The sequence below is a fragment of the Suillus plorans genome (assembly GCF_016647745.1).
Source record: "Suillus plorans strain S12 chromosome Unknown HD556scaffold_2, whole genome shotgun sequence".
Lineage (NCBI taxonomy): Eukaryota > Fungi > Basidiomycota > Agaricomycetes > Boletales > Suillaceae > Suillus > Suillus plorans.
In genome coordinates, this window is record NW_024537386.1 from 1,680,249 (window position 1) to 1,702,348 (window position 22,100).

Below are 22,100 nucleotides of genomic sequence, written 5' to 3' on the forward strand. Positions count from 1 at the left end.
TCTGCCTCTCACCTTGCACATAAGACATCTTGGACGATCCGACTATCGAATATTTCGAGAGGCAATCTAGTTTCAGATTCAAACTGTCATTTAATCCAAGTAATGATGCTACAAGTTTCTCAGTCGAGCTCTGAGGCAGCCAGACGCTTCATCGCTTTCGTGAACGCATCACCAACTCCTTTTCACGCCGTACATAATGCATCTGTACGACTGGAAGCATCTGGATTCAAGAAGGTGAGTCGGACCACATACATCGAATTCAAGTGTCTCGAAACAACAGCGTAGATCAGGGAAGCCGACGATTGGGAGAAGACTCTGCAACCCCGAGGGAAATACTACTTTACCCGGTCAGTCTACTCGTTAGTTACTCTATGTTTTCTGATCTGTATTACAGTAATCAGAGTTCACTAGTTGCTTTTACGATTCCACCGAACTGGAAGCAGGGCGCGGGCTTATCTATTGTGGCTACACACGTTGATAGCCCAAATTTGAGGGTGTGATTTAGTTACCACACTTCATCTGTAAATATCTAAGGTTCGCACAGGTGCGCCCTATATCCAAGCGGGAGAAGACCGGGTACCTCCAGGTTGGAGTAGAAACTTATGGTGGAGGTATCTGGCACTCTTGGTTCGATCGAGACCTCTCGTTGGCCGGGAGAGTCGTGGTCACGCAGCAAGATGGAACCTTTCAATCAAAGCTTATCAAGGTTGACCGACCTCTCCTGCGTATTCCTTCCCTTGCCATCCACCGTCCGTACATTCCGTGATTATGTAGAGTGTGAACGCTAATTTATGGCCAGTTCAGTGGACAGAAATGTCAACGACAATTTGAAGTTCAACCAGGAGACAGAATTTGTACCCATCCTAGGGCTTGTCGCGGAAACTTTGAACAAAAAGTCCAAAGATGACAAGGTATCAAACGCGACGGCTGCTAGTATCCAGGGAAATCATCACCCAGCCCTACTCTCAGTCATTGCCAACGAACTGTCAGTTTCTCCTGAAGAGATCCATGATTTTGAATTGTGCGTCCCAGAGCTCCCCAGACCTGGTCGATTCCTGATGCTTCCGTAGGCACTTATATGATACCCAACCTTCTGTCTTGGGGGGCGTTAACAATGAGTTCATGTTTAGTCCTCGCATGGACAACCAGGTTTGCTCGTGCGTCCTCGAATTTTCTTACCCGTGGTGTATCTAATAGCAAACAATCGTAGCTTCTGCGCTGTGGATGCCATCTCCACCTATGTCTCGTCTTCCAATTTCAATCTTCTTGAAGGCAACGTCAACTGCATTGCCCTCTTCAATCATGAGGAAATTGGCAGCGTTTCCATATCTGGGGCAGAATCTTCCTTGATCCCCTCGCTTCTGCAACGCCTATCTCCCACTCCTGCGCTTCACTCACAGTCTGTTGCTCGGTCGTTCCTCATATCGGCGGATATGGGTCATGCCATTCACCCGAACTTTACCTCAAAGCACGAGGACAACCATCAGCCGACTATGAACGGAGGTATTGTCATCAAGACCAATGCAAAACAGAAATATGCCAGCGACGCAATCGGGTCCTTCGTTGTGAAGAAACTTGTCGAGCGCAAAGGAGGTCAGGTCCAGGAGTACGAGGTTCGAAACGACATGTGAGTATTCATTTAGTTTTAGAAGCTTCTCTTAATCATCAACATCCAGGGCGTGTGGTTCGACGGTTGGACCGATGTTATCGAAGCTTGGCTTGCGCACAGTAGATGTCGGTAATGCCATGTTGTCTATGCACTCCATTCGCGAGACTGCAGGCTCTCATGACGTCCAAAACGCGATCGACCTATTTACCTCATTCTTTGAAGGTTTTACTGAGCTAGATAAGACTCTTACTGTAGATTAGTTCACATCTGCAATGGGCTGCACTTTACAATACATCGCTCACGTGGTTGGGGGATTCTCACATACATTGAAAGGAACCTGAACTCGAGGGCATGTATAAATGTATATGCTATCGCTTTTGTCGTTTACTCGATGTCCGATCTGAATCTGCCCTTGAATGTGCCGCAGGTCCCGATAACAGACTGCGCTTCTTAGTCGTTCTCGCGTAATGTGCCAATACCCACTCTCTTTCTGCCTCTGTCTGTTCTATAGTGCCTTGTCGTATCTCATACGCTAAAGATTCAAGCATTGAGTTGGCTACCAATAAAGTCAATAAGATGGCGCTCACGTTTCATCTCAAAGCGCGGCCCAACTTCCGCCAGTTGGACATCCCGAGCTACTTTTACAAAAACATGATGTCTGCGCAAGTTAGTATCTGCTGCATGTCCTCCCAATACACTCACCTGAAGGAAATGAAGTCGCCGTCATTCGAGAACGTCATCACACGCTTGCTGTCTTCTTTCGGTACAGGAAACAGGAATTTTAGCACGTCTCGTACCCGTCCACCGAGTTTAGATGTGAACTCTTCAAAGATGAGATGTGGGTATTGTTCTGAGACGGTGGAGGACTTGTATGAGCCTATGTCGTGCCGTAGGGCGACGTTGTGCAGGGTAAAGTAGACGGTAGGTCCATGAGGGAAGTGCGAGACAATCATAGCATCTGTATGATGCTCAAATTAGCGCACAGATGGAACTGACTCTAGTTTTGCGTACCAGGAACACCACGGTGTTCGTGGAGAACAATGAGATCAGTAATGTCGTTGGCACGACAAGCATCCGCCAACTCTTTTATAACGTAGTTTCCTCGGTTGATTCGATGCGAGTTGGGGAAAACGAGCCGCATTTCCTTTGCAAGGTTTCAATAGGAACGGGCGACGAATATTTGCACGACATACTTTGGCGAACTGCAACAACTTGGAACTTGGGTCCCTTGATGTTGTTACAATGATTTTTGGGTCTTGAATACCAGCTCGCGAGTATTCGCTATCGATGTGCGTTGACGGCTCTGATCAAAAGACCTGGTAGATACACTAATTTAGTACCGTAGATGATTGCAACTCACCTTCTTGTGCCTCGTCAAACGCCAGGTCCTTTCCCAGTGTTTTTGCGTCATTCTTGAGCTCAGTGGGTAGTTTTTTCCCCGATGCAAGTGCGTCCTTGAGCTGCCGTTTGCGCTCATAAGTCTGACGTTCTTGAGCCTCGAGGGATTTGGCGTAAATGTATTGTCGTCGCTCGCGCGTTTGTCGCCGAATCTATTATCCTTGTCAACTGTGAAAGCTGTAGACAAGGGAATTGGATGCATTACCATCTTCCCGTCGACAATCAAAGGGTTTATGGACAACTTATTGCTATTAGGACCCAAATCTTAGGCTGTTCTGAAAATTACCAATCACGTGATTTCGCCTCCTGGGTCAAACCTATTGAGTGTATGTAACATATTCGTCGAGAGCTCTTACGTAGACCATCGACGAAAGAAACTCCTATATATATAAACATATGATCGTAAGCTGCGTAAAATGCTAAAGATTAAGTAGGGAGTTACAAGCACAGACAGCCATATGGTGGTTGTAGAATAGGATATTAGGTACGTGATTGAACTGGGCATGAGTCTATATTATTAATTGAAATCGCGATAAAAAGGGAACGGAAGCTCAGAAATCCTCGTCAAGAGAACTAGATTGTCGAGTGAGACATGTGTTCTAGAATAACACAGTGGGAAACTTACAACAGCCTTGAAGACGCCGAAGTATGCGATTGTCTGATATGTGCCTTCGCATAGTCAGACACGCGTCTCTCGAAGAAATTTGTCTTTCCCTGCATAGAAATCATGTCCATAAAATCAAAAGGATTGGTGGAGTTGTAGAACTTGTCATTCCCCAACGACACTAGAAGACGGTCGGCGACAAACTCGATATACTGGCACATCATGGTTGCGTTCATGCCAATCAGGCTAACCGGAAGAGCATCTGCGGTGCACAGTCAATACCAGCCTGAGATAACAACTGAACGACGTGCCTGCTAAAAACTCTTGTTCGATATGGACACTTTCTGTAATGATTTTTTGTATAACATCCGGATGCGGTCTTCGCTTGAGATGGGTAAATAAAAGACAAGCGAAGTCGGTGTGCATCCCCTCGTCACGACTGATGAGTTCATTAGAGAATGTGAGCCCGGGCATTAATCCACGCTTTTTGAGCCAGAATATTGATGCAAACGAGCCGGAAAAGAAGATACCCTCAACTGCAGCAAAGGCGACTAGCCGAGTAGCAAATGTCGCCTCCTTGTCAGATATCCATCGTAATGCCCAGTCCGCCTTTCGCTTGACGGCCGGTATGGTCTCTATAGCATCAAAAAGATACTGGCGCTCATTGACATCCTTGATGAGTGTGTCGATGAGGAGCGAATAGGTCTCGGCGTGAACATTTTCGATCATGATTTGAAAACCATAAAAGCATCGAGCTTCTGGGATTTGGACTTCGTTGGAAAAACGTTCAACCAAATTCTCGTTAACTATGCCATCGGACGCAGCAAAAAAAGCTAAAATATGTGAGATGAAGTGGCGTTCATTTGCAGTTAGTCGGATATTCCAATGCACGATGTCTGTCGAAAGATCCATTTCTTCGGCAGTCCAAAAAGATGCCTCCGCTTTCTTGTACATGTTCCAGATCTATACGCCGTCGGTTAAGTCCACCACCGTGAATAGGAAATTTGCTCACATCATGATACTGTATGGGGAAAAGGACAAAGCGCCGTTGAGAAGGCATGAGGAGCGGTTCATATTCTGTGTGCTCTGGTGAGATTTGTGTACACGCAGAGTCAAAAAAGCGTACCCCCTTCAGAAACTCCACTCTCGTATGTTGTACCGGAGCTGTCCATACCATTACATCCTTCAGAGTAGAGGAATGGGTCGCTGAGAGAAAGTTTCTGCTGTGATGTCTCCTACCATGAGATAGCCTCTAATTAAGGCTTGCCTGTGAGCAACAATAACCACACACCTCGATTGAAAGGTCTTGGATAGATGTGACAAAGAAACAATCGAGCGCTTGTGTGTCAGACATAGAGATAAAGCTTGCACCTACTGGTGGAGTACTGAACGGATCTTTGAAAGGTCACGTAATCATGTGATGTACGTGACTGATTTTTTTTGGGTCATCCGATTATATCCACTCGCGGATTGCTCATTGACCTGTTATTTTAAAGATCTGTGTCAGTGCAGTGTACATGGACCACAAGGGACGATGTGAAACAAGGTGAAGACGTGAGAAGCGGTCTAAGTTGATTGGTTTGGCTAATAATAGAATTTGATGAAACATCAATATTCGCGCTCGTGGCACGTCTACAAAAACCAACAACGCGTCGCGTAATGTTGAGTGGAACAAATAACCACAACCACAATTTGAACCGTTTAAATTGAACCTCGGTTGGTTCTTTCTGCCAGACCTCCATCTCTTGCGATATCTTCTTCATCTCAGTACATATCATCCTATACTTTCAATGGCTTCTACTCTTGCACCAGTTCGTGTATCGTCCCCTGCTCCAACACCAAGCAAGAAGGTTCATCCATTTTTGTGTTAACCGTGTGCCAGCTAACGGCTATTGAATCGTTAGGCTGCTGCAGCCCTAGCAAATATCTCATTAGACTCACCAACCAAGCCATCAGATGACGAGGATACTCTTCCTGTTTTGATCGATGATCGCAAGCGTTCAGTCTCGCCGGACTCGCAAGACGCTGAGGACGAGCTTGAAGAACTTCGCAAGAAATTTGTCGGCGAAATTGACCTACCTGAAAGTTAGTGCCTTAATTTTGTTTGTGAATGTGAATTAATGTTCAACCTAATTTTTCATTTCAGGCGAAGAGCCTCTGCTCAAAGAATCCAAGCGTCGTTTCGTTCTTTTCCCCATTCAATACCACGAGGTTTGTTGCTGTCTATCATCTTGTTAACTTCATTCTAACAATTTACCAGATATGGCAAATGTACAAGAAAGCAGAGGCATCATTCTGGACTGCCGAGGAGATGGACCTCTCAAAAGACACACATGACTGGACCAACCGTCTTAATGACAACGAACGTCACTTCATTTCACACGTCCTTGCCTTCTTCGCTGCATCCGACGGCATTGTTAATGAAAACCTCATTGAACGTTTCTCTAACGAGGTCCAGGCTGCTGAGGCCCGGTGCTTCTACGGCTTCCAAATCATGATGGAGAACATTCACTCGGAGACCTACTCACTTCTCATCGACACATACATTAAGGATTCTGCCCAGCGCGAATATCTCTTTGATGCCATGGAAACTATTCCTTGTGTCAAGCGCAAGGCTGACTGGGCACTAAAGTGGATATCTGATCACCGTTCCACCTTCGGTGAGCGCTTGGTCGCCTTCGCTGCCGTCGAAGGCATCTTCTTCTCTGGTTCCTTTGCGTCCATCTTCTGGCTTAAGAAGCGTGGTCTCATGCCTGGTCTCACGTTCTCCAACGAGCTCATCAGCCGTGATGAGGGTATGCATACCGATTTTGCTTGCTTGCTCTTTAGCCACCTCAAGCGTCGCCCGCACCCTGAGACTGTCAAGTATATCATTACCCAAGCTGTCGCCATCGAGCAAGAATTTTTGACTGGTTTGTCATTGCTTCATCGTATCCATCTCACGCTGACCGTCTCTCCAGATGCTCTCCCTGTCGGCCTCATTGGCATGAATGCCAAGCTCATGTGCCAGTACATCGAGTTCGTCGCAGACCGCTTGTTGGTGTCGCTAGGCAACGATAAGGTGTACAACGTCACAAATCCATTCGACTTCATGGACATGATATCGCTACAGGGGAAGACCAACTTCTTCGAAAAGCGTGTATCGGACTACTCAAAGGCGAACGTCAACCACACGAATGCTAAGACCGATCAGGTGTCGAGTAAAGCTTTGTGAGTTCGCCCATCTTTCTGTTAGACCTTGTCTGACAATGTTTCATCCAGCTCGTTGGATGAGGACTTCTAGATGTGCCATTCCCGCGTTCCCTTATTTACATATACTCAACTCTCCGTATGCACTATACCACGCCCATATGTTCATCAAATCAACCTCTGCATGTTCGTTTAGATATGTTATTATTATTCACCCTCTGTAATGTTTAGTGTTATCAGTAGTCATACCTGCACGAATTGATTATCGTCTGCTTGGACGCTTGAGCCTTTATGTCAACCTGATTTTGTAGTACCATAAATGCTTTTGTACAGGACTATTTCAACTGCGGTTCCCAAGTACATAGCACGATAAATATTTGATATTGGAAACCGTTTAGCTCGGCATCGTGTTCATAAACTTCTCCGATAGTAGATGACATAATACGTTACACGAAGTAACGGCTATACTGACTTTAAGAGGTTGGTTATACACTTCGATGAACACAGTCAAACAGTCCCATAGTTCACCTACTGACGAACTCGACGACTCCCAGAAGCCGCATGCACCAAAATCTACCTCAGCATGGACGTGGCTGAACTTTCTGGGTGATGTATCACAATCCGAAGTCGATGTTTTACTTCTCTCCACCGCATTCAAGTTTCTCCTGTTCCCAGCATAGTAGGTCCTCCTTAAATATGTATCCGCATGCTTACTTATCCGTGAAGTCGCTCTACGGATTTCGAGGTCCACCGAAACTGGCTGGCCATAACACATTCACTTCCTATTTCTCAATGGTATTACGATGTGCGTCCTGAAGCTCTCCAGATTCCATTACTAGGCTTATTTGAACGCGGTGTTGAAGACAACTTCTGAGTGGAGTGAGCCCCTTTGAAAGTTTCTGTATCACACTGTCTCATCTCGTCGACTAGCGCTGGATTACCCTCCATTCTTTGCATATTTCGAGAGCTTGATGTCCATACCCGCTTCATTCATCGATCCCAAGATAGTTGACCTCCAAAATCTGCAATATGATGCATGGACAGTCATTGCATATCAACGTCTAACCGTCATTATCTCTGAGCTTGTCCTTGGTGCGGCACTTCTGAGGTGATTTTCTATTTATTCATATCTGTGAAGCGCTAATTCTTGAGTGAGGTTCATCCGTGTTTCTGTTGATCCCTCTCGTCAACGAATTCTCTCTGTGTCCTTGTTTCTTCACCCAGGGTTCCTTATGATTGACCACATACACTTCCAATACAATGGGTTTATGTTTGGAATATTACTATGGTCGATCTTAATGGCTTGCGAAGTAAGAGTGTGGTTCTTACTTGAGCAAAGCGTCTTATCACATTTATAGGGCAGAAAACTTGCGAGCGGCATACTTTTTGCCGTTCTTTTGAATTTCAAACACATCTACATGTATTTGGCGGTATGATCGCATCACTATTCGTGGTCCTTGGCTCACTGGGTTACCTCTACAGCCTGCATACTTTATTTACCTTCTGCGGTCTTATTGCATGTCTCCCGCCGGGGCGATCATTCCCACACGCTTTATCTCATTAGCGAACTCTGTCCTGCTTGTGTTCCTAGCCTCTCTAGGACCATTCGTATTGATGGGCCAACTCCCGCAACTCCTTTCTCGCTTGTTTCCTTTTACACGTGGACTGAATCACGCTTACTGGGCACCAAATGCGTGGGCCTTGGTCACTGCCGCAGACCGTGTCCTTTTGCAGCGTTCGTAGTTCATTGACCACCCTTCTACTACCGAGCTCACGTTGGCCCTCAGTGGTAAAACATCTAGATGTGGGGCTCGTAGTGAATGAATCTGGTATTGCATCGACGTCTCGCGGCCTTGTAGGCGATACGGTCTTTGCGGTGATTCCAAATATCAAACCTATCCACACGTTTATCATCACAATAATCTTCCAGATGGTGCGAAAAATTGCATAACTGGCCCGATCTCTCTGATATTGCAGCTCAGGTTTATCTCATTAAGCTATGGAGCGCCCCGACTTACAAGTCGTTTGTGGCTGCCTTGACGCTTTGTGGCTACGCTTCATACATGTTCGGGTGGCATGTGCATGAGAAGGCCATTCTGCTCGTATTAGTGCCTCTCACGTGCGTGGTTTTCATTACTCTTTTTAACCTAGTAATTAGTGTTGCAGGCTTCTGGCCTCGGAAAACTATGCGTATTACAAGACCTTCGTTATCGCAAGTGTCGCGGGTATCTTCTCCCTCTTCCCCTTGATCTTTACGCCAGCAGGTGCGTTCCCGTAATGTCAACTCGTCTTGGGTATCATTAACGAAGCCACAGAGACTCTGCTAAAAATTGTGTATTCCGTCATATGGGGAGCGATGATATTATACCCCCTCCACAAGCAGCTTTACGAGTGAGCACTGACACAGAGATGTTTCTTGCTATTAAAACTTCCAACAGATTTCCTTCATCACTGCCCTGGGTACTGTTGGAGAGCTTTGAGAATGCATATCTTTATGGTTTTGCATTTCTCCAAGCTTTCGTCACCCTGTTCCCTCTCATGACTGGCGGGAATCCAGACACTGAATTTTTACCCCTGATGGCGACAAGTGTTTACTGCGCGATGGGACTGATATGGTCCTTTATCCGGCTCAGTACTCTATACATTATAGAGCAGTACTAGTAGATACAATGAGTTGCGTGGGGTGAGCCGTACATCTATTATGTCGGCTAATTTTTTGCGATATGAACGACTGAGAGACCGCTTGAGATTGTACGCGTGGAAAAAACAAGAATCTTACCGTCCTCGTCTTCCAAGATGTGGTCCAAGCCAACCTTTTGACCCCGAGAATGCTTGGCACTTGCACCCCATACAACGGCACTGATCAAGCAATCAGCTCCGCGAATTAGTAAGGAAATCTCAGCTGTTGACACTCACTATTTCATTTGCTTGGCAATTTCCTTGTGGATAGCATTACAAAAATCCTCCACACTACATCTCCCTCTACGAAGGACGACCGGAGCGGAGTAGTCAGGTGATTGTCCACGAGGTTTGGTGTAAACGCGGACAAGCTCGAGAGCTTCCCACATTTTCTCTGTGAGTTCGTCGATATTGAGCCATTCCCTCGATGAAACTGGAACGCTGTGAGGAATTTTGTACCTGAACACCGGTAAGTAGTACTCTTCAAAGGAGACGGAAAGCAACGAACAGAAGATCTAATTCCTCTATCGAGATGGCATCGATCTGCATACATAACCATCGTGAGTGGCATATAATTTCAACCAAGAGAGAAACAACCTTATTCAAGACCTAAAATTTGAAACGCAAGGAATTAGCACAGGGTGAAATGTCATTCGTGTTAGTCAAACGTACATAAAGCGCAGGAATATAGACTCTGCGAGGTATAAACATCCAACTATGCAGGTTTCTCATAAATTACATACCTGTTCCCTTCAATGACGTCCACCAGGTCGTCCGCCGTCATGTTAGGCTGCCGAATAGTAACGTCCACATTGCTGAGCTTGTACTCGCTGAGAACTGCCTTGATTTCTTCTTGATCTATATTCGTCAGCGGGACAGTATTGGTGATCGCGATGCCGCCCTTGTCCTTCTTGCGAACCAGAATGGCTGGGGGCTTTTTATTCAAGCGAATACCAAAGCCCTCCAACTCGCTCTCGATGATCTTTTTGTCTCCTAACGGCTTGAGGACATCCAAAACAATAAAAATGAGGTTGCATGTTCGAGCGACTGGGGTATGCATTGCTCTCAACCTCGGCTTTCGCATGCGTTAAACTTGGAGGTCATACCGGCAATGACTGCATAATAGAGTGTGTGAGTTTGCTGCAAGCCCAGAAAAGCTGTACTTACCTTGTCGACCTCTACCTCTACCATCATTTGCTCCCTCGATAATTCCAGCTGAGACAAGGATAAGAGTATGATTACCAAAGAAAAGATACGTACGCACGCAAATCAAGGATTTGTATAGGTGCGCCGTGGACTTTCAGAGTACCAGGGACTGTCGTTAATGTTGTGAAATCGATCTCCGAGACTTCCGAGTGCGTGCCCGTGAGCTTCGACATAAGAGTTGACTAGATGATCGTTGATGATTGGCGAGTGGGAATTAAACGCAAAGAACTCGCCTTTCCTACTGACGGAAATCCAACGAAACCGACAGATGCTACACCAGTCCTGGCGACATCAAAACCGATACCGGGTCCGCCTCCGCCTCCTCCAGAGGGCGATATAAGCTCGCGTCGTAGTTTTGCAAGCTTAGCCTTGAGTTGACCCAGATGGTAGCTCGTGGCCTTATTCTTTTGGGCTACAAGCACGAAGTTCGTCGGCTAATAAGCCTACTTCATAAAGGATAAAAAACACACTTTTGGCCTGTTAGGAAAGTTAGTAGAGGTTCATGACATCCCAGAAGATAAGACTAGCCATTTCATCTTCGATTTCCTGAATAATAGACACCCTCGTTAATTAGAAGCAGCAAGGATAAACGGTGATGCATACTTTGATCTTTTGTACTGTAGTCATTGCTGTGCTTCCTGATGGTTAGTGGTCAATAATGTTTATTGTAACCGTGTGGCGGACAAAAAAAGATATAATCGAAATAGGACTAGTCACATAGCTTTTGGGCCTGAGCAACCGTTGTTTTCAAGTTTCACGCTCGTTCTTTATCCTCTTCATCATCCTCCATCCACAGTTTCTGCGCTAGTACTGTCCATCCTCACAGTTTACCCAGAGCACTCTTTGGTTTGATTTTTGCCGGATTAGACCTTCGTTTAACGCCTCTCATTGTCTCAGAACCTGGTCAGGTTTTACATGCGGCTGGCTCGCTCTACGCTCATTCATATATCCACCAAATCCCCCTTGTCCTTCTTATTGTCCGACTTGCTCATTGATCCCCATTATTATCTCTCAACACGATGAGCGGTGGACCAGCATGGAAACGAGAAATTGTTCCAGATCATAAGGTGAGCCACTCGTCTATCCTGGTTTTTCTTGCATGTCAATAAGCTGTTTACCACCTTAGTTCGACTTCATCGACACCCGTGAGTTTACAGATAATGGGTTCGTCATGCGCCTAAAGTGAGTAACTCGTACGGACCTGTGGAACGCGCAGGCTGTGGATGCTTGCGTGGTATAGTGTGATGGCGGCTGTTCATTCACTGGTTCCAATCATTTCAAAATCGGAACGCTTATTGATGTTTCCTCAAAGATATCTTTGGCTTTATATCATCATCCTCAAATCATTTCTGGTCTACCTTTCCGATATCTTCACAGCTACGACCATGTTGACAACTTCAACATGGTCCAACCAGATCTTTAACAACTGCCAGCATCTAGATGGTTGTTTTTATATCCCATTTAATGTTGGGAAATGGCTGTTCGTAGGATGTATTATTTTTGGCTTTCTCCTGGTATGATGCTATCGTAGGCAAGAGAACGTAAATCTGATCATCCGCAGCTGGCGTATGAAGCCCGGAAATCAAAGAAAATTATCGCCAGTCGTGATATCTCTTACGCATTCACGAACGTGATGGCTAACAACTATTACTCCCTCCGTATGTGATCCCTTTGTTTATGGTATCATCTAAAGCTCATCAACTGCGCAAGGCTCGTATGACCACTTCTGCTTCTTTGATCATATCAGTAATTCAACGAAGAAGAAAGATGACTTTGCGTTCTTCATCTTCTTTACGTTCAAGAGTAAGTCTCTGCTTCTTTCTTGAACCAATATATCTGAACCGATATTAGGTTGGAAGCGCCTGTTACTGTCTGATGGACCAAGACAAACGATCAACGCTTTGACACTCTATAGTATCTACCTGTCGAAGAGCGACAAGGGATCTTGGTATGACATCAGCAAGTACTTTGCAGGAAACAGTCTGTCAACTTCCGCCCTGACTGTTTCCACGTTCTTCACCTTCGTCATCTTCGCTGGCTCGCTCTTACTGTTGATTATGGCTGGCATATTCTATATTCCTTTGTTGTGTTACATTCAAGGGAACCTCAAGGTCAGTTATATTTCCCTCTGCCAAGCACATCCACTCATGGGTTATATAGGAGTACGTATGTCACAAGGTCGACAAGGTACCATCCATCACTTCGAGTTTTGGTTACGTATGGCTCATTGAATGATAGCGAATTGCAGAGGTCATCAAGCGTAGAAACAAGGAGCGACTTGCCAGGGCTGCTGCGCTAGCGAAGAAGGAGGCTATGGGTGACTTCTCCCACTTGAAAAACAAGAAGGGCGAGATGGTTGGGAAGCCTTTACCACAGCCGACACTTCCAAACCTCTCGGTTGACGACGACGACGACGCCGGATCTATCTCCAAGCGTGGGCCAGGTGGTGCCTACAACCAGGATTACTACTTTGACCAAAAAAGCATAGCACCAAGTTATCACACCAATCCCGCGAGTGCTGACTATGCGGACTATCCTCCAATGCCGGCTTACAACGCTGGGTATTCACACCAGACTGGGGGGACGTTCAACCAATATCCTTCGTCTACGGGGAGCTACGAGGCACAGCACCGAGGCTACGAAGAAGACTACGGCAGCACGGTTCATCTTCAGGAAGGAGTTACACTTGCTTATCAAACTGATGACCAAGGGCCGTACGATTCATATGGGAGCTCGGGTGTGGGAGGGCGATATGTTGGAGACGCACATGATGTGTACCAAGGGAGAGCAAATGCAGGAGCACGTTTGCCATATAATGGTGCGAGCGGGCAGGCTTACGATGTGCAGGACTATCCTAGCCAGCAGTATACGCACGCACATAATTATGACTACACGGCAACGAACGGGGATGGATACCATTATCAAGGGTACGGTGGTGCACAAGGGTCACATGAGTATGGACATGCTTTGTAGTATAGTTACATAGTGCAACTTGGTCTTGTCTTGAAATAATTACCTATCAGGCTTCGTGCGGTTTCGGGCCGATTTCCCCATTTAGTCATGTTGAATATTAATACGGAGGCCGATGTTCCAGTTTGTCTGAATCGCTGACGCATTACTAATGTCATGCCAGTACACGATGCGCGATTTAGGGGGTGACTATAAGTAAGTAAACTCTGCTGGTCATAGATGCTATGCTCAGGACTCTTCTCAAGTTTCAGCAGCTTCTTGGACAGGAGACTGGCTGTGTAGCCGCATGCTCTTTGTATCCTGGTGCTATACTCTCCATAGCTACCAATATGAGAGAGCCGATCAGGCATCCTCAGGCAGGCCCATGACTCAAATTCGGCTCGGACCAGATGTCAGCAATTGCAACGTAAACGTGCAGCGGTAAAGCGCAATAGTAATACTTGCACAGTCAGGTTATCATCTGCTATTTAAGAGTCTGTCTAGGACATGTGGAATCATCCCTCCCTGCCACTCGGTGTCCATGTCGGGTTCTCTAACCACCGTTTCTTTCGCTCACCGAGATCATTCGAATGATACTCATGCCATGAAAACCGAACAAGTCAAGTCTACCGACGTCGAGGATACTCACGACAAAGACTACGATTGGGAACACCACCCTGCGAACCCCAGGAATTGGTCTCCCGCAAAAAAATGGACAACGACTACCCTGGTCAGTTTTTCCATCCACGAGTTCATCTTACGATGTCTTATGTCAATATTAGGTCGCACTGTACACGTTTGTTACGCCGTTAGCAAGTTCTATTATGGCACCCGGTTTACTCGATATCGCCATCAAATTTGATATAACCGATCCAACAGTCATAGCGTTGACTCTAAGTATCTTCCTTCTGTCATTTGCTATCGGCCCTTTATTTGCGGCACCCTTGTCTGAAGTGTATGGCCGTGTATGGGTGCGTCATGTGCATCCGTCAATCAGACCACCATTTACCTGAATGGGTTCAAGGTGCTCCACCTAGGAAACCTCTTCTTTTTCTTCTTTAATCTTGGCTGTGCCTTGTCAACCAACACTGCATCCTTCATTGTTTTCCGCTTTCTAGGTATGTCTCAGAACATCTCAAGCTCCATCTTTTCCTCATTCTTTGCCAAGCTGGATTAGCAGGCAGTCCACCCATAGCATGCGGCGGAGGCGTCGTGAGCGACCTCTTTTCCGAACGTGATCGAGCATCAGCTGTTGCACTGTACAGCATCGGACCCTTGATAGGTGGGTCATATACAGTTTTATATCGTATGACGTTTACGCATCCTGCAAGGCCCTGCCGTCGGCCCCGTTATGGGAGGTTTCATCGCAGAATCAATTGGTGTACAATATGTCTTCTATGTCGTTATCGCCATGTCCGGCATTGCCGCGATGATCGGCATTCCCCTCTTGAGAGAAACCTATGCACCACTTATCAGGCTTCGTCTGGATAACATGGCTCTGGATCCCGAAAAGACAACCGCCGTGGGACATCCTACCCTCCAAGGCGAGATGAGCAAATGGGCCTACTTATGGCTCAACCTCAAGCGACCGGTCATACTGCTGACCCGGAGTTTTATATGTTTTATCCTGAGCTTGTATATGGCTCTGTAAGTTTAAATCTAATGTCATGCACACCCGGCTCACTGATGTCATCTATCCAGGTTATACGGTCAGTACCGCATTAAGTTATATTGGATATGAACTGAGATCATTTGTCAGGTATCTACTACTTGATGTTTTCTACTTTCCCCGGTAAGATCATACCTGCCTATAGGGATCGTCATTAACAATTTTTGCTCAGACCTCTTTTCGAAGGTGTACCACTTCAGCACTGGAATGGGAGGTCTGACGTACCTCGGAACAGGCGTTGGATTTCTAGCCGCCACTTTGTTTGGCGCCAGGGTTTCAGGAAAGATATACATATATGTATGTCAACTTGCCTTCTACCTTGAACGTGCCAACTCACGCGCTGGTTATTATGCCTAGCTCGCTGCCAAAAATGGAGGGCAGGGTAAACCCGAGATGCGCATACCTGCTCTGATATTCGGCTCGTTGTTTGTCCCAGTGGGACTATTGTGAGATAGACACATTTATTCCTGCTCTTATAGGGTCTGACATGTGTTAGTTGGTATGGATGGTCTGCCCAAGCCGAGGCCCAATTCATGATGCCCATCATTGGTACCGCTATCTTTGGATTCGGGTTGATGACAAGTTTGTGGGTGTGCTCCGGTGCATTAGTCTCTTCTACGTCTAATCTCTTGACATGAAGCCTCCCTATTCAACTTTATCTCGTGGATACGTTCACCTATGCTGCAAGCGCTACTGCAGCCGCATCTGTTAGTCTTTCTTACATTGCCTCTGATTTCGTTGGCGTCCACTGAATACATCATCAGACGTTCCGTTCACTTCTTGGTTTCGCATTCCCTTTGTTTGGAGAACAGATGTTTGCGGCACTCGGCTATGGTGGAGGCAATTCCCTGCTTGCAGGCATTGCCATAGTCATTGGCATACCCTTTCCAGTGTGGATATACTTCGCCGGCGAACGTATGCGCACGAATAGTTCTTTGGCCCGCTGATTTTTCCCTTCTTCTCACCATTGTGAAAGTATGATAACCCTCAACCCCTTCAGAAGTACCAAGTCACGATAGCCCCAATACGATTACATCCGCTTACTACTACATCATGGAGCGATTCATGGTTGTTAATAACAGTAGAATCACCGTCCACCTCCGAATCATCTATGGACACTTGTCATGCAGAAATAGTGTATTTTTTCCTTCGTAGAACTACCTATTTGTGTTAATAAAGAAAACAAGTGCTTACCGCTGCGCGGCTCGCCTTGTAAAAGGAAATTCTGTGAGTTTGCGTCTAGTACTATAGCGGATTTTTTTGTGCATCAATATTCAATATGTTGTCGTCTATCCTTTGCTGAGAAAACAGGATTCAAGTCTGCGCGCACGGTATGCTGTGGGGTTGACTGCATGGGTCGATCGACCCGGACCAGTCTACCCACACCCAACCCGCGGATGCCAAAATTTTCTGAGGCCTACCCGTACCCATCCAGCTCAGAGCATTGCGGGTACGGGTTACTCACGAGTGAGTGGACATATTTCTCGCGTGTACATGTGAACAAAAGTATGTACGAAGCTTAGTTGCGCGGAGATGCGTCACTGAGCGCAGTCTCGCCGGGGATGAAGCTCATCTACCTGTATATTATCATCTTTAGTAGTTTACTGAATGGAAAGTAATGGGTAGACAGTGATAGCTCCTCGGGTATGAATTACCGTATGATGAGTACGAGACCAAAGTCGAAAGCACGATGACTGGAGCTCCGACACAACTGCTAAAGTACTGCAAAGGAGATACATAGAAGACGCCGATGGTAATGCTGAAAGAAATTGAGGAAACGAGGTGACGACGATAATCCATCTAGGAGGCCAAAGACACTTTCTCTGCTGCCTGTGACCACATATCTAACTGAGCCAGCATCTGAGATACTGTTTGGATAATCTGCGATCGCACACGGAGATCATCTGGGATGCCTTCCCAAAGCACACTAATTGACACTTCAACCTACAAGAGAGGATGAAGGCCGCTAGCACCGAGATGAAATCGAAGGGACTGACCTTCTCAGCAAGTTCCCGGAGTGACTCGTTGAGAGCCTCCCCGACGGCCTCAGCTGCAGCCGACAAGCGACCCAGGAGCACCTCTGCTCCACCATCAAAAACGACATGCCTACGCGTGTCAACGTAGTCATGGAACACGGTCTGCAACATGTCAGAAGAGGTCCTAAAATGATACGACTAACATATATACCTTCTGTCGCGCGACACTTCCTTTGCCTCGCTGTCCGGTGGCTCGATCGTAGCCGTCTACCAGTTCGGTTTGGACATGAGGAGCGAGACAACGAGATATCTCCTTCTGCTCCCGTACAAGCGCTCCTTCTACGACCTTGATTATTTTCCCTAATGCGAGGTGTACCTCTTCTTGGGAATCGGAACTTCGTGCGCATGCGCGTTCTTTCAATTCAGCCGCTGCGCTCACCTCTACATCTGCGAGCAGCTTCTTGACGCATTCCGTGACGGCGGATGATAATGGGGTGAACAGATCAGACTCGAAGAGCGTTGACCAAGAAGAAGCAATATTCCGGGTGAATGGCGTGAGAAGCTCAACATTGAGGTCACGATACCAAGACCCGTGGCGACGAAGTGCTGATATTGGGCAAAATCAGTGAGGGTGAGGGTGCGGACTGGAACACTCACTGGCTCGATAGGTATTCCAATGCATGGACTCTGCAAATTTGTCGACGCATTGAACTGCACCTTGCGCAGCCTGTGGAATGTCATCAGATGATAAGCTGATACAATGCAATAGTATTCACTTTGACTGCGCCCGCTCGGCATTTGTCTTCAAGGCCATCATGGAACAGACCTTGCAAATCTGAGACACATCTTTCGACACATGCACCAAAATCCTACAATGAAATGTGAGCTGTACAGAAAGCAAAAGTCAATGCAAACGACCTTACTTTCACTAGCCGAGGTGTGATTCCTGTAGGTTCACCATAAGGATCCAATTTTATGCGCGAGCTATGGTTCATCGTGGGCTTGAATCGCTTCAGGCCTGGAATGTCAAAGTGATCAGCCTTCATCCTCACATCATACAGTGCCAGACCCTGACCACCCTCTACTGATTCCCATTTTTCACGAAGGGCTTTGCTGTCTGCAACAGTCGCATCACTAATACCATCAGTATACGCCCGCACCGAGTTTGCAAACATTTTTAATTGCAGATGGTATTGTTTCGCAGCACGGTGTTGATTACCAATGGCTAACCGGTGGCACCATTGCTGTAGCGCGGGGACCCCGGTGTCGGCAATGTTAGAGAAACATGATGGGTCTCCGTCACGTTCTATTCGTCCTGTTATCCGGACATAATCACGGGACGAGCAAGTGAACACTTCAAGGTCAACCTCGTCATAATCTAAGTAAAAATTTTAGTATCGTAATTTTTTTGAATTAGTATGAAACTTACTGCGCTGATTTTGAGTTGGATCAAAAGCCTCTGGGTCTCGCTCCTCGGCAGTGGCATCTGCATCATGTGAACCAACTTAGCTGATTCTGCAAAGACGGCAAGTCATTACCAACCATCAAAAAGTTTAAGCCCGACACGGAAATCTTCCTTTAAAGCATTGCGGGAAAACTTCAGAATGTTGGCGTCAGGAAGAAATAGATTGAAGAACGACAAGAGTCACGAGACAAACCTCCGAACGCTTTAAAGAACAAAATGTACTCTGGTCACGCCGCGCTTCCATCTCTTTCCTCGTGAGGTCATCAAGGGCATCCTTGATGTTCATCTGTGCCTTCCGTGCGTCGTCGAGTTCTTCCAATGCAGCTTTGATAGATTTCTGGGCATCGTCGATCTTCGCATCGAGAACCTTGACTGTAACCTCTTCTTCTGGCTCATCTTCGATGCCGTCGTTATGCTGTGTGTCCTCCTTTTCCTGCTCTTCTTCAACTGATTTCTGCCCTCCACACGCGTCATCGACATCCATGTCGCTATCACTAGTATCATCTTCTGAGTCTTGTCCAAAGGTGCTGCTCTTTAGACGCTTAGCCGGCCCAGATTCCTTGCTGCGAGTATTCTTTCGCTTCTTTCCCATGCTCTGGGTCGTCTGGTGTTCTGTTGCAGTCAACTGTGGCATAAGCATTGTACCGTTTGCGAGTGCTGTCTTGTCTTCCTGGCATTGTTGTATAATGGCTTGAAGTAGTTTGAGCCGCGCGTCGATAACTATGAAATGCAAATAAGCACATTATCTGAGTTACAGGAACAAAACATTCGTACCTTCGGTCCTCAAATCGGCATCAGCTTTTTTTAGTTTGAGCTCAGCTGTTTCCTCCATGCATGAAATGATGCAATCGTTGATTTTCTCTAGCGCAGGGTCGTCCTCGAGATCCAACGCAGTGATAACCTCAGAACAAGTTATATCGTCACACTTGGTAGCTGAGGTATATCATTTTAGCAAGAATTCGATCAGATGTGCTCTAACAAACCGATGAAAGTGATGGTATGGGCATCATAGCTAACCAACAAATAAGAAATTCATCGCACGAGTGAAGAATAGATCACTCACTTGCCGTCTAAACAATGAATGCCGATAACCTACATTGAGCTACTACATTAGAGCAACCGTACTAGGAAGAACTTACCCACTGAGGACAACTGTTAGCCTATTCCCAAGGGGGTGAAGAAGACATACTCATCAGCTGTGTTCTGAAAGCTTCACCAAGAAGATCTATTTTCGAAAACATTGGAATTGTGGCACAGGTGTGGAGTTGAAACAGATACCTCGAGCAGTCTTGTCATCCACTGCACGGGTGATAGGCGCAAGAATCCAGATACAGTTGCACTTCTTCATGTAGTCCTTCGCGATGCGATTCCTTGCAGGATTAACATCGGCGACACCAGGTAAATCAACTAAGATAGCACCGGCAGAAAGAGCCCAGGCATTGCATTGTATATTCACTTGACGAATCAGAGGCCATAGAGCTGTGTCGTGGTCTTCCTTTTCCTGGGCGCTGATGACTAAGTTATCAGAAGCACTGGTCTTTTTACCCTTCCGAGTCTTGTTCTTTTTACCCCGTCGTTTCTGGCCTGTGGAAGAATCAACATATCTCGCAATTTGTTGGGCAAAGCTACTCGAATTGTCCGCTGATATCTTCCTTGTAGTGCCCAAGATGTGGACAATATCTGCACAGAGGATCCAAGTCAGCATAATCTGTAGTGACGAGCTTAGGGATGTGCACTTGTATTGTAGGCCAACATCTGATCAACTGTTATATCAACGAGTTGAGGTAGAGTTATTGATGGGTATACAGCATGAACCTGAGTATGAATGATATACTAAGACACCAAAAAACCTCATAACCCTCACCTTATGCCACGCAACCTCTATGTCACCATGTAGGTCAGTAGTACGTTTTAGATTGCCACCTTCAGCCTTAATGTCATCAAGTAGAACAATAAGTTCCTCTCTCCATTCAGCCTCGGAAAGGAACAACACATCTGCATTGATCGTGGATGCAGTGTGATATGAAATTTCTGTGACCACAGAGGTACAGGCTGCAAATTGGCTCAGTGATCAAAATATTATGTAGCAAAAGAAATCAACTTCACCTCTCATGCCGCTTGTGGGAACAACGTCGACTACAGAAAAATATCAAAATAGATATGAGAGGGGCATACACCACTCCAAGTCAAAGTGACCACTTGCCATCTAACAGTGCATTTATGGTTGATGATTTTCCAGCTCCAGTTGCTACAGGATACAGGCTTCAGTCAAAACACATGTTGGAAGCAATGAACACGCACCACCACAGACAGCTATCATCATAGTCGGACTAACTTGGTTGAGGAGACTGTGATCGTTTTCATTTCTGACCCCACACGAGGTATGGGATAACATACCTGTCTATTTCACGGAGCCAAACATCCTTACAGAGCTTGCTACTGCCAAGTTCAAGTTTTTCGATACTAACCTTTAGTGTCTTCACCATGCCAAGTCCTTCATGAAGTGCGTTCTCAGGGGTGTATGTAATTTCGTCAGCAAAGTCATGAAGTTGATATAATGTCGGCTCGATCAAAGACTCCACTTTGGTAACAGGAGCTGCCAGTGAGCCTGAGAGTGGTGTATCGTCGTGTGCCGAGTCAGAGAATGAAACTTCAGATAGTTCTTCAGTAGGTTCTATTTTGGCGCGTGAATGAACAGATTTGTATGTCCAACAGCTAATAATAGACGTGCGTGCGCGTGAAGCTTTGAGCGGAGTTCGGTCTCGCGTGACACTTCGCGTTCGTGACAAAAGCTAATCCACTTCATTGAAGTACTTGAATAACTTACAAAGGTCCAGCTGTGCTTCATATTGGTTTGAAATTGTTGCGGTGGTCAATCACATTTCAAGCTTTCAAGTGCAACATCTGTTTCAACTTACAGTAAACCATTCCCTATATCCAGGTTGTCTAGAGCATGATGCCAAGTACTACACGAACTTGCAAGAACGTGCAAGATTGAGCGTAGTGAGTCTCGTCATATGGTTTGGCTGTCGTATACGAGCGGGAAAATAGGATCACAAGAAAACGGGGGTCGTTGGAGTATGACGTTCGTGGGTACTAGCCGTCTATATCCGTGTACACGTTCGATGATTTGACTAGGACCTCCACGATGTGCCGTGGTTGATGGCCCATATTCAAATTCTAGTCCTCCATATCCTGCCAACCTATGATCTTGATAGGAGATACTGTCATTCGCATGCAAAAGAAAAGCAGAAGCGACATGCCTTACTAATTTCTACATAAAAAAAGATGAGTTTCCTTGTTCATTTGCAGTAGAATTTTGGTCGAATTCGAATCTCGATGTCACGCAACTTCCG

The 22,100-nt window shown here is 46.2% G+C and overlaps 9 protein-coding genes across 9 annotated transcripts; 5 read left to right on the forward strand and 4 right to left on the reverse strand.

The window, feature by feature from the left end:
* The first annotated feature begins 9 nt into the window (after positions 1 to 9).
* Positions 10 to 1,910, forward strand: HD556DRAFT_1325181 (peptidase M18). Its single transcript, XM_041301507.1, has 8 exons — positions 10 to 234; positions 286 to 347; positions 395 to 494; positions 545 to 749; positions 805 to 1,021; positions 1,071 to 1,157; positions 1,211 to 1,627; positions 1,677 to 1,910. Exons 1-8 carry the CDS (start codon positions 103 to 105, stop codon positions 1,867 to 1,869), a joined length of 1,413 nt encoding a protein of 470 aa, XP_041167387.1. The 5' UTR covers positions 10 to 102; the 3' UTR covers positions 1,870 to 1,910.
* A 67-nt stretch (positions 1,911 to 1,977) lies between these two features.
* Positions 1,978 to 3,215, reverse strand: HD556DRAFT_1428918 (Brix-domain-containing protein; the record flags this gene model as incomplete). The annotated part of the gene is made up of 7 exons (XM_041304765.1): positions 1,978 to 2,141; positions 2,197 to 2,267; positions 2,312 to 2,567; positions 2,621 to 2,753; positions 2,803 to 2,912; positions 2,970 to 3,159; positions 3,213 to 3,215. 7 exons carry the CDS (start codon positions 3,213 to 3,215, stop codon positions 1,978 to 1,980), a joined length of 927 nt encoding a protein of 308 aa, XP_041167388.1.
* Positions 3,216 to 3,293: 78 nt separating this feature from the next.
* HD556DRAFT_351933 (ribonucleotide reductase small subunit) lies at positions 3,294 to 4,936 on the reverse strand. The gene is made up of 3 exons (XM_041310356.1): positions 4,624 to 4,936; positions 3,923 to 4,574; positions 3,294 to 3,873 (listed from the first exon to the last, which is right to left on the reverse strand). Exons 1-3 carry the CDS (start codon positions 4,786 to 4,788, stop codon positions 3,629 to 3,631), a joined length of 1,062 nt encoding a protein of 353 aa, XP_041167389.1. The 5' UTR covers positions 4,789 to 4,936; the 3' UTR covers positions 3,294 to 3,628.
* Positions 4,937 to 5,249: 313 nt separating this feature from the next.
* Positions 5,250 to 7,197, forward strand: HD556DRAFT_1261288 (ribonucleotide reductase small subunit). Its single transcript, XM_041299050.1, has 6 exons — positions 5,250 to 5,461; positions 5,516 to 5,696; positions 5,758 to 5,822; positions 5,872 to 6,523; positions 6,572 to 6,821; positions 6,873 to 7,197. The coding sequence occupies exons 1-6, from the start codon at positions 5,402 to 5,404 to the stop codon at positions 6,892 to 6,894; spliced, it is 1,230 nt and encodes a 409-aa protein (XP_041167390.1). The 5' UTR covers positions 5,250 to 5,401; the 3' UTR covers positions 6,895 to 7,197.
* A 100-nt stretch (positions 7,198 to 7,297) lies between these two features.
* HD556DRAFT_1224863 (glycosyltransferase family 57 protein) lies at positions 7,298 to 9,461 on the forward strand (the record flags this gene model as incomplete). Its single annotated transcript, XM_041296977.1, has 12 exons — positions 7,298 to 7,479; positions 7,527 to 7,605; positions 7,664 to 7,679; positions 7,731 to 7,908; positions 7,957 to 8,110; positions 8,159 to 8,230; positions 8,283 to 8,535; positions 8,588 to 8,733; positions 8,783 to 8,919; positions 8,967 to 9,064; positions 9,116 to 9,191; positions 9,239 to 9,461. 12 exons carry the CDS (start codon positions 7,298 to 7,300, stop codon positions 9,459 to 9,461), a joined length of 1,614 nt encoding a protein of 537 aa, XP_041167391.1.
* A 23-nt stretch (positions 9,462 to 9,484) lies between these two features.
* On the reverse strand, positions 9,485 to 11,312 carry HD556DRAFT_1471042 (P-loop containing nucleoside triphosphate hydrolase protein; the record flags this gene model as incomplete). The annotated part of the gene is made up of 13 exons (XM_041308430.1): positions 9,485 to 9,531; positions 9,580 to 9,659; positions 9,717 to 9,938; positions 9,988 to 10,022; positions 10,077 to 10,088; positions 10,152 to 10,173; positions 10,223 to 10,526; positions 10,586 to 10,594; positions 10,647 to 10,694; positions 10,744 to 10,867; positions 10,928 to 11,097; positions 11,156 to 11,162; positions 11,289 to 11,312. The coding sequence occupies 13 exons, from the start codon at positions 11,310 to 11,312 to the stop codon at positions 9,509 to 9,511; spliced, it is 1,080 nt and encodes a 359-aa protein (XP_041167392.1). The 3' UTR covers positions 9,485 to 9,508.
* A 106-nt stretch (positions 11,313 to 11,418) lies between these two features.
* HD556DRAFT_1325253 (uncharacterized protein) lies at positions 11,419 to 13,781 on the forward strand. The gene is made up of 8 exons (XM_041301508.1): positions 11,419 to 11,752; positions 11,812 to 11,867; positions 11,998 to 12,199; positions 12,247 to 12,343; positions 12,396 to 12,488; positions 12,537 to 12,796; positions 12,846 to 12,872; positions 12,924 to 13,781. Exons 1-8 carry the CDS (start codon positions 11,705 to 11,707, stop codon positions 13,656 to 13,658), a joined length of 1,518 nt encoding a protein of 505 aa, XP_041167393.1. The 5' UTR covers positions 11,419 to 11,704; the 3' UTR covers positions 13,659 to 13,781.
* A 15-nt stretch (positions 13,782 to 13,796) lies between these two features.
* Positions 13,797 to 16,535, forward strand: HD556DRAFT_1325264 (multidrug resistance protein 4). The gene is made up of 13 exons (XM_041301509.1): positions 13,797 to 13,850; positions 13,901 to 14,364; positions 14,417 to 14,605; positions 14,659 to 14,752; positions 14,803 to 14,916; positions 14,966 to 15,281; positions 15,336 to 15,343; positions 15,394 to 15,426; positions 15,476 to 15,600; positions 15,661 to 15,749; positions 15,800 to 15,889; positions 15,944 to 16,010; positions 16,068 to 16,535. The coding sequence occupies exons 2-13, from the start codon at positions 14,176 to 14,178 to the stop codon at positions 16,248 to 16,250; spliced, it is 1,497 nt and encodes a 498-aa protein (XP_041167394.1). The 5' UTR covers positions 13,797 to 13,850; positions 13,901 to 14,175; the 3' UTR covers positions 16,251 to 16,535.
* A 344-nt stretch (positions 16,536 to 16,879) lies between these two features.
* On the reverse strand, positions 16,880 to 21,433 carry HD556DRAFT_1325273 (uncharacterized protein). Its single transcript, XM_041301510.1, has 21 exons — positions 21,142 to 21,433; positions 21,046 to 21,092; positions 20,948 to 20,992; positions 20,851 to 20,880; positions 20,609 to 20,796; positions 20,481 to 20,559; positions 20,023 to 20,424; positions 19,929 to 19,969; positions 19,808 to 19,815; positions 19,728 to 19,756; positions 19,519 to 19,677; positions 18,938 to 19,464; positions 18,822 to 18,876; positions 18,709 to 18,765; positions 18,355 to 18,657; positions 18,203 to 18,297; positions 18,056 to 18,148; positions 17,937 to 18,006; positions 17,491 to 17,885; positions 17,301 to 17,441; positions 16,880 to 17,247 (listed from the first exon to the last, which is right to left on the reverse strand). The coding sequence occupies exons 1-21, from the start codon at positions 21,228 to 21,230 to the stop codon at positions 17,104 to 17,106; spliced, it is 2,997 nt and encodes a 998-aa protein (XP_041167395.1). The 5' UTR covers positions 21,231 to 21,433; the 3' UTR covers positions 16,880 to 17,103.
* Positions 21,434 to 22,100: the final 667 nt, after the last annotated feature.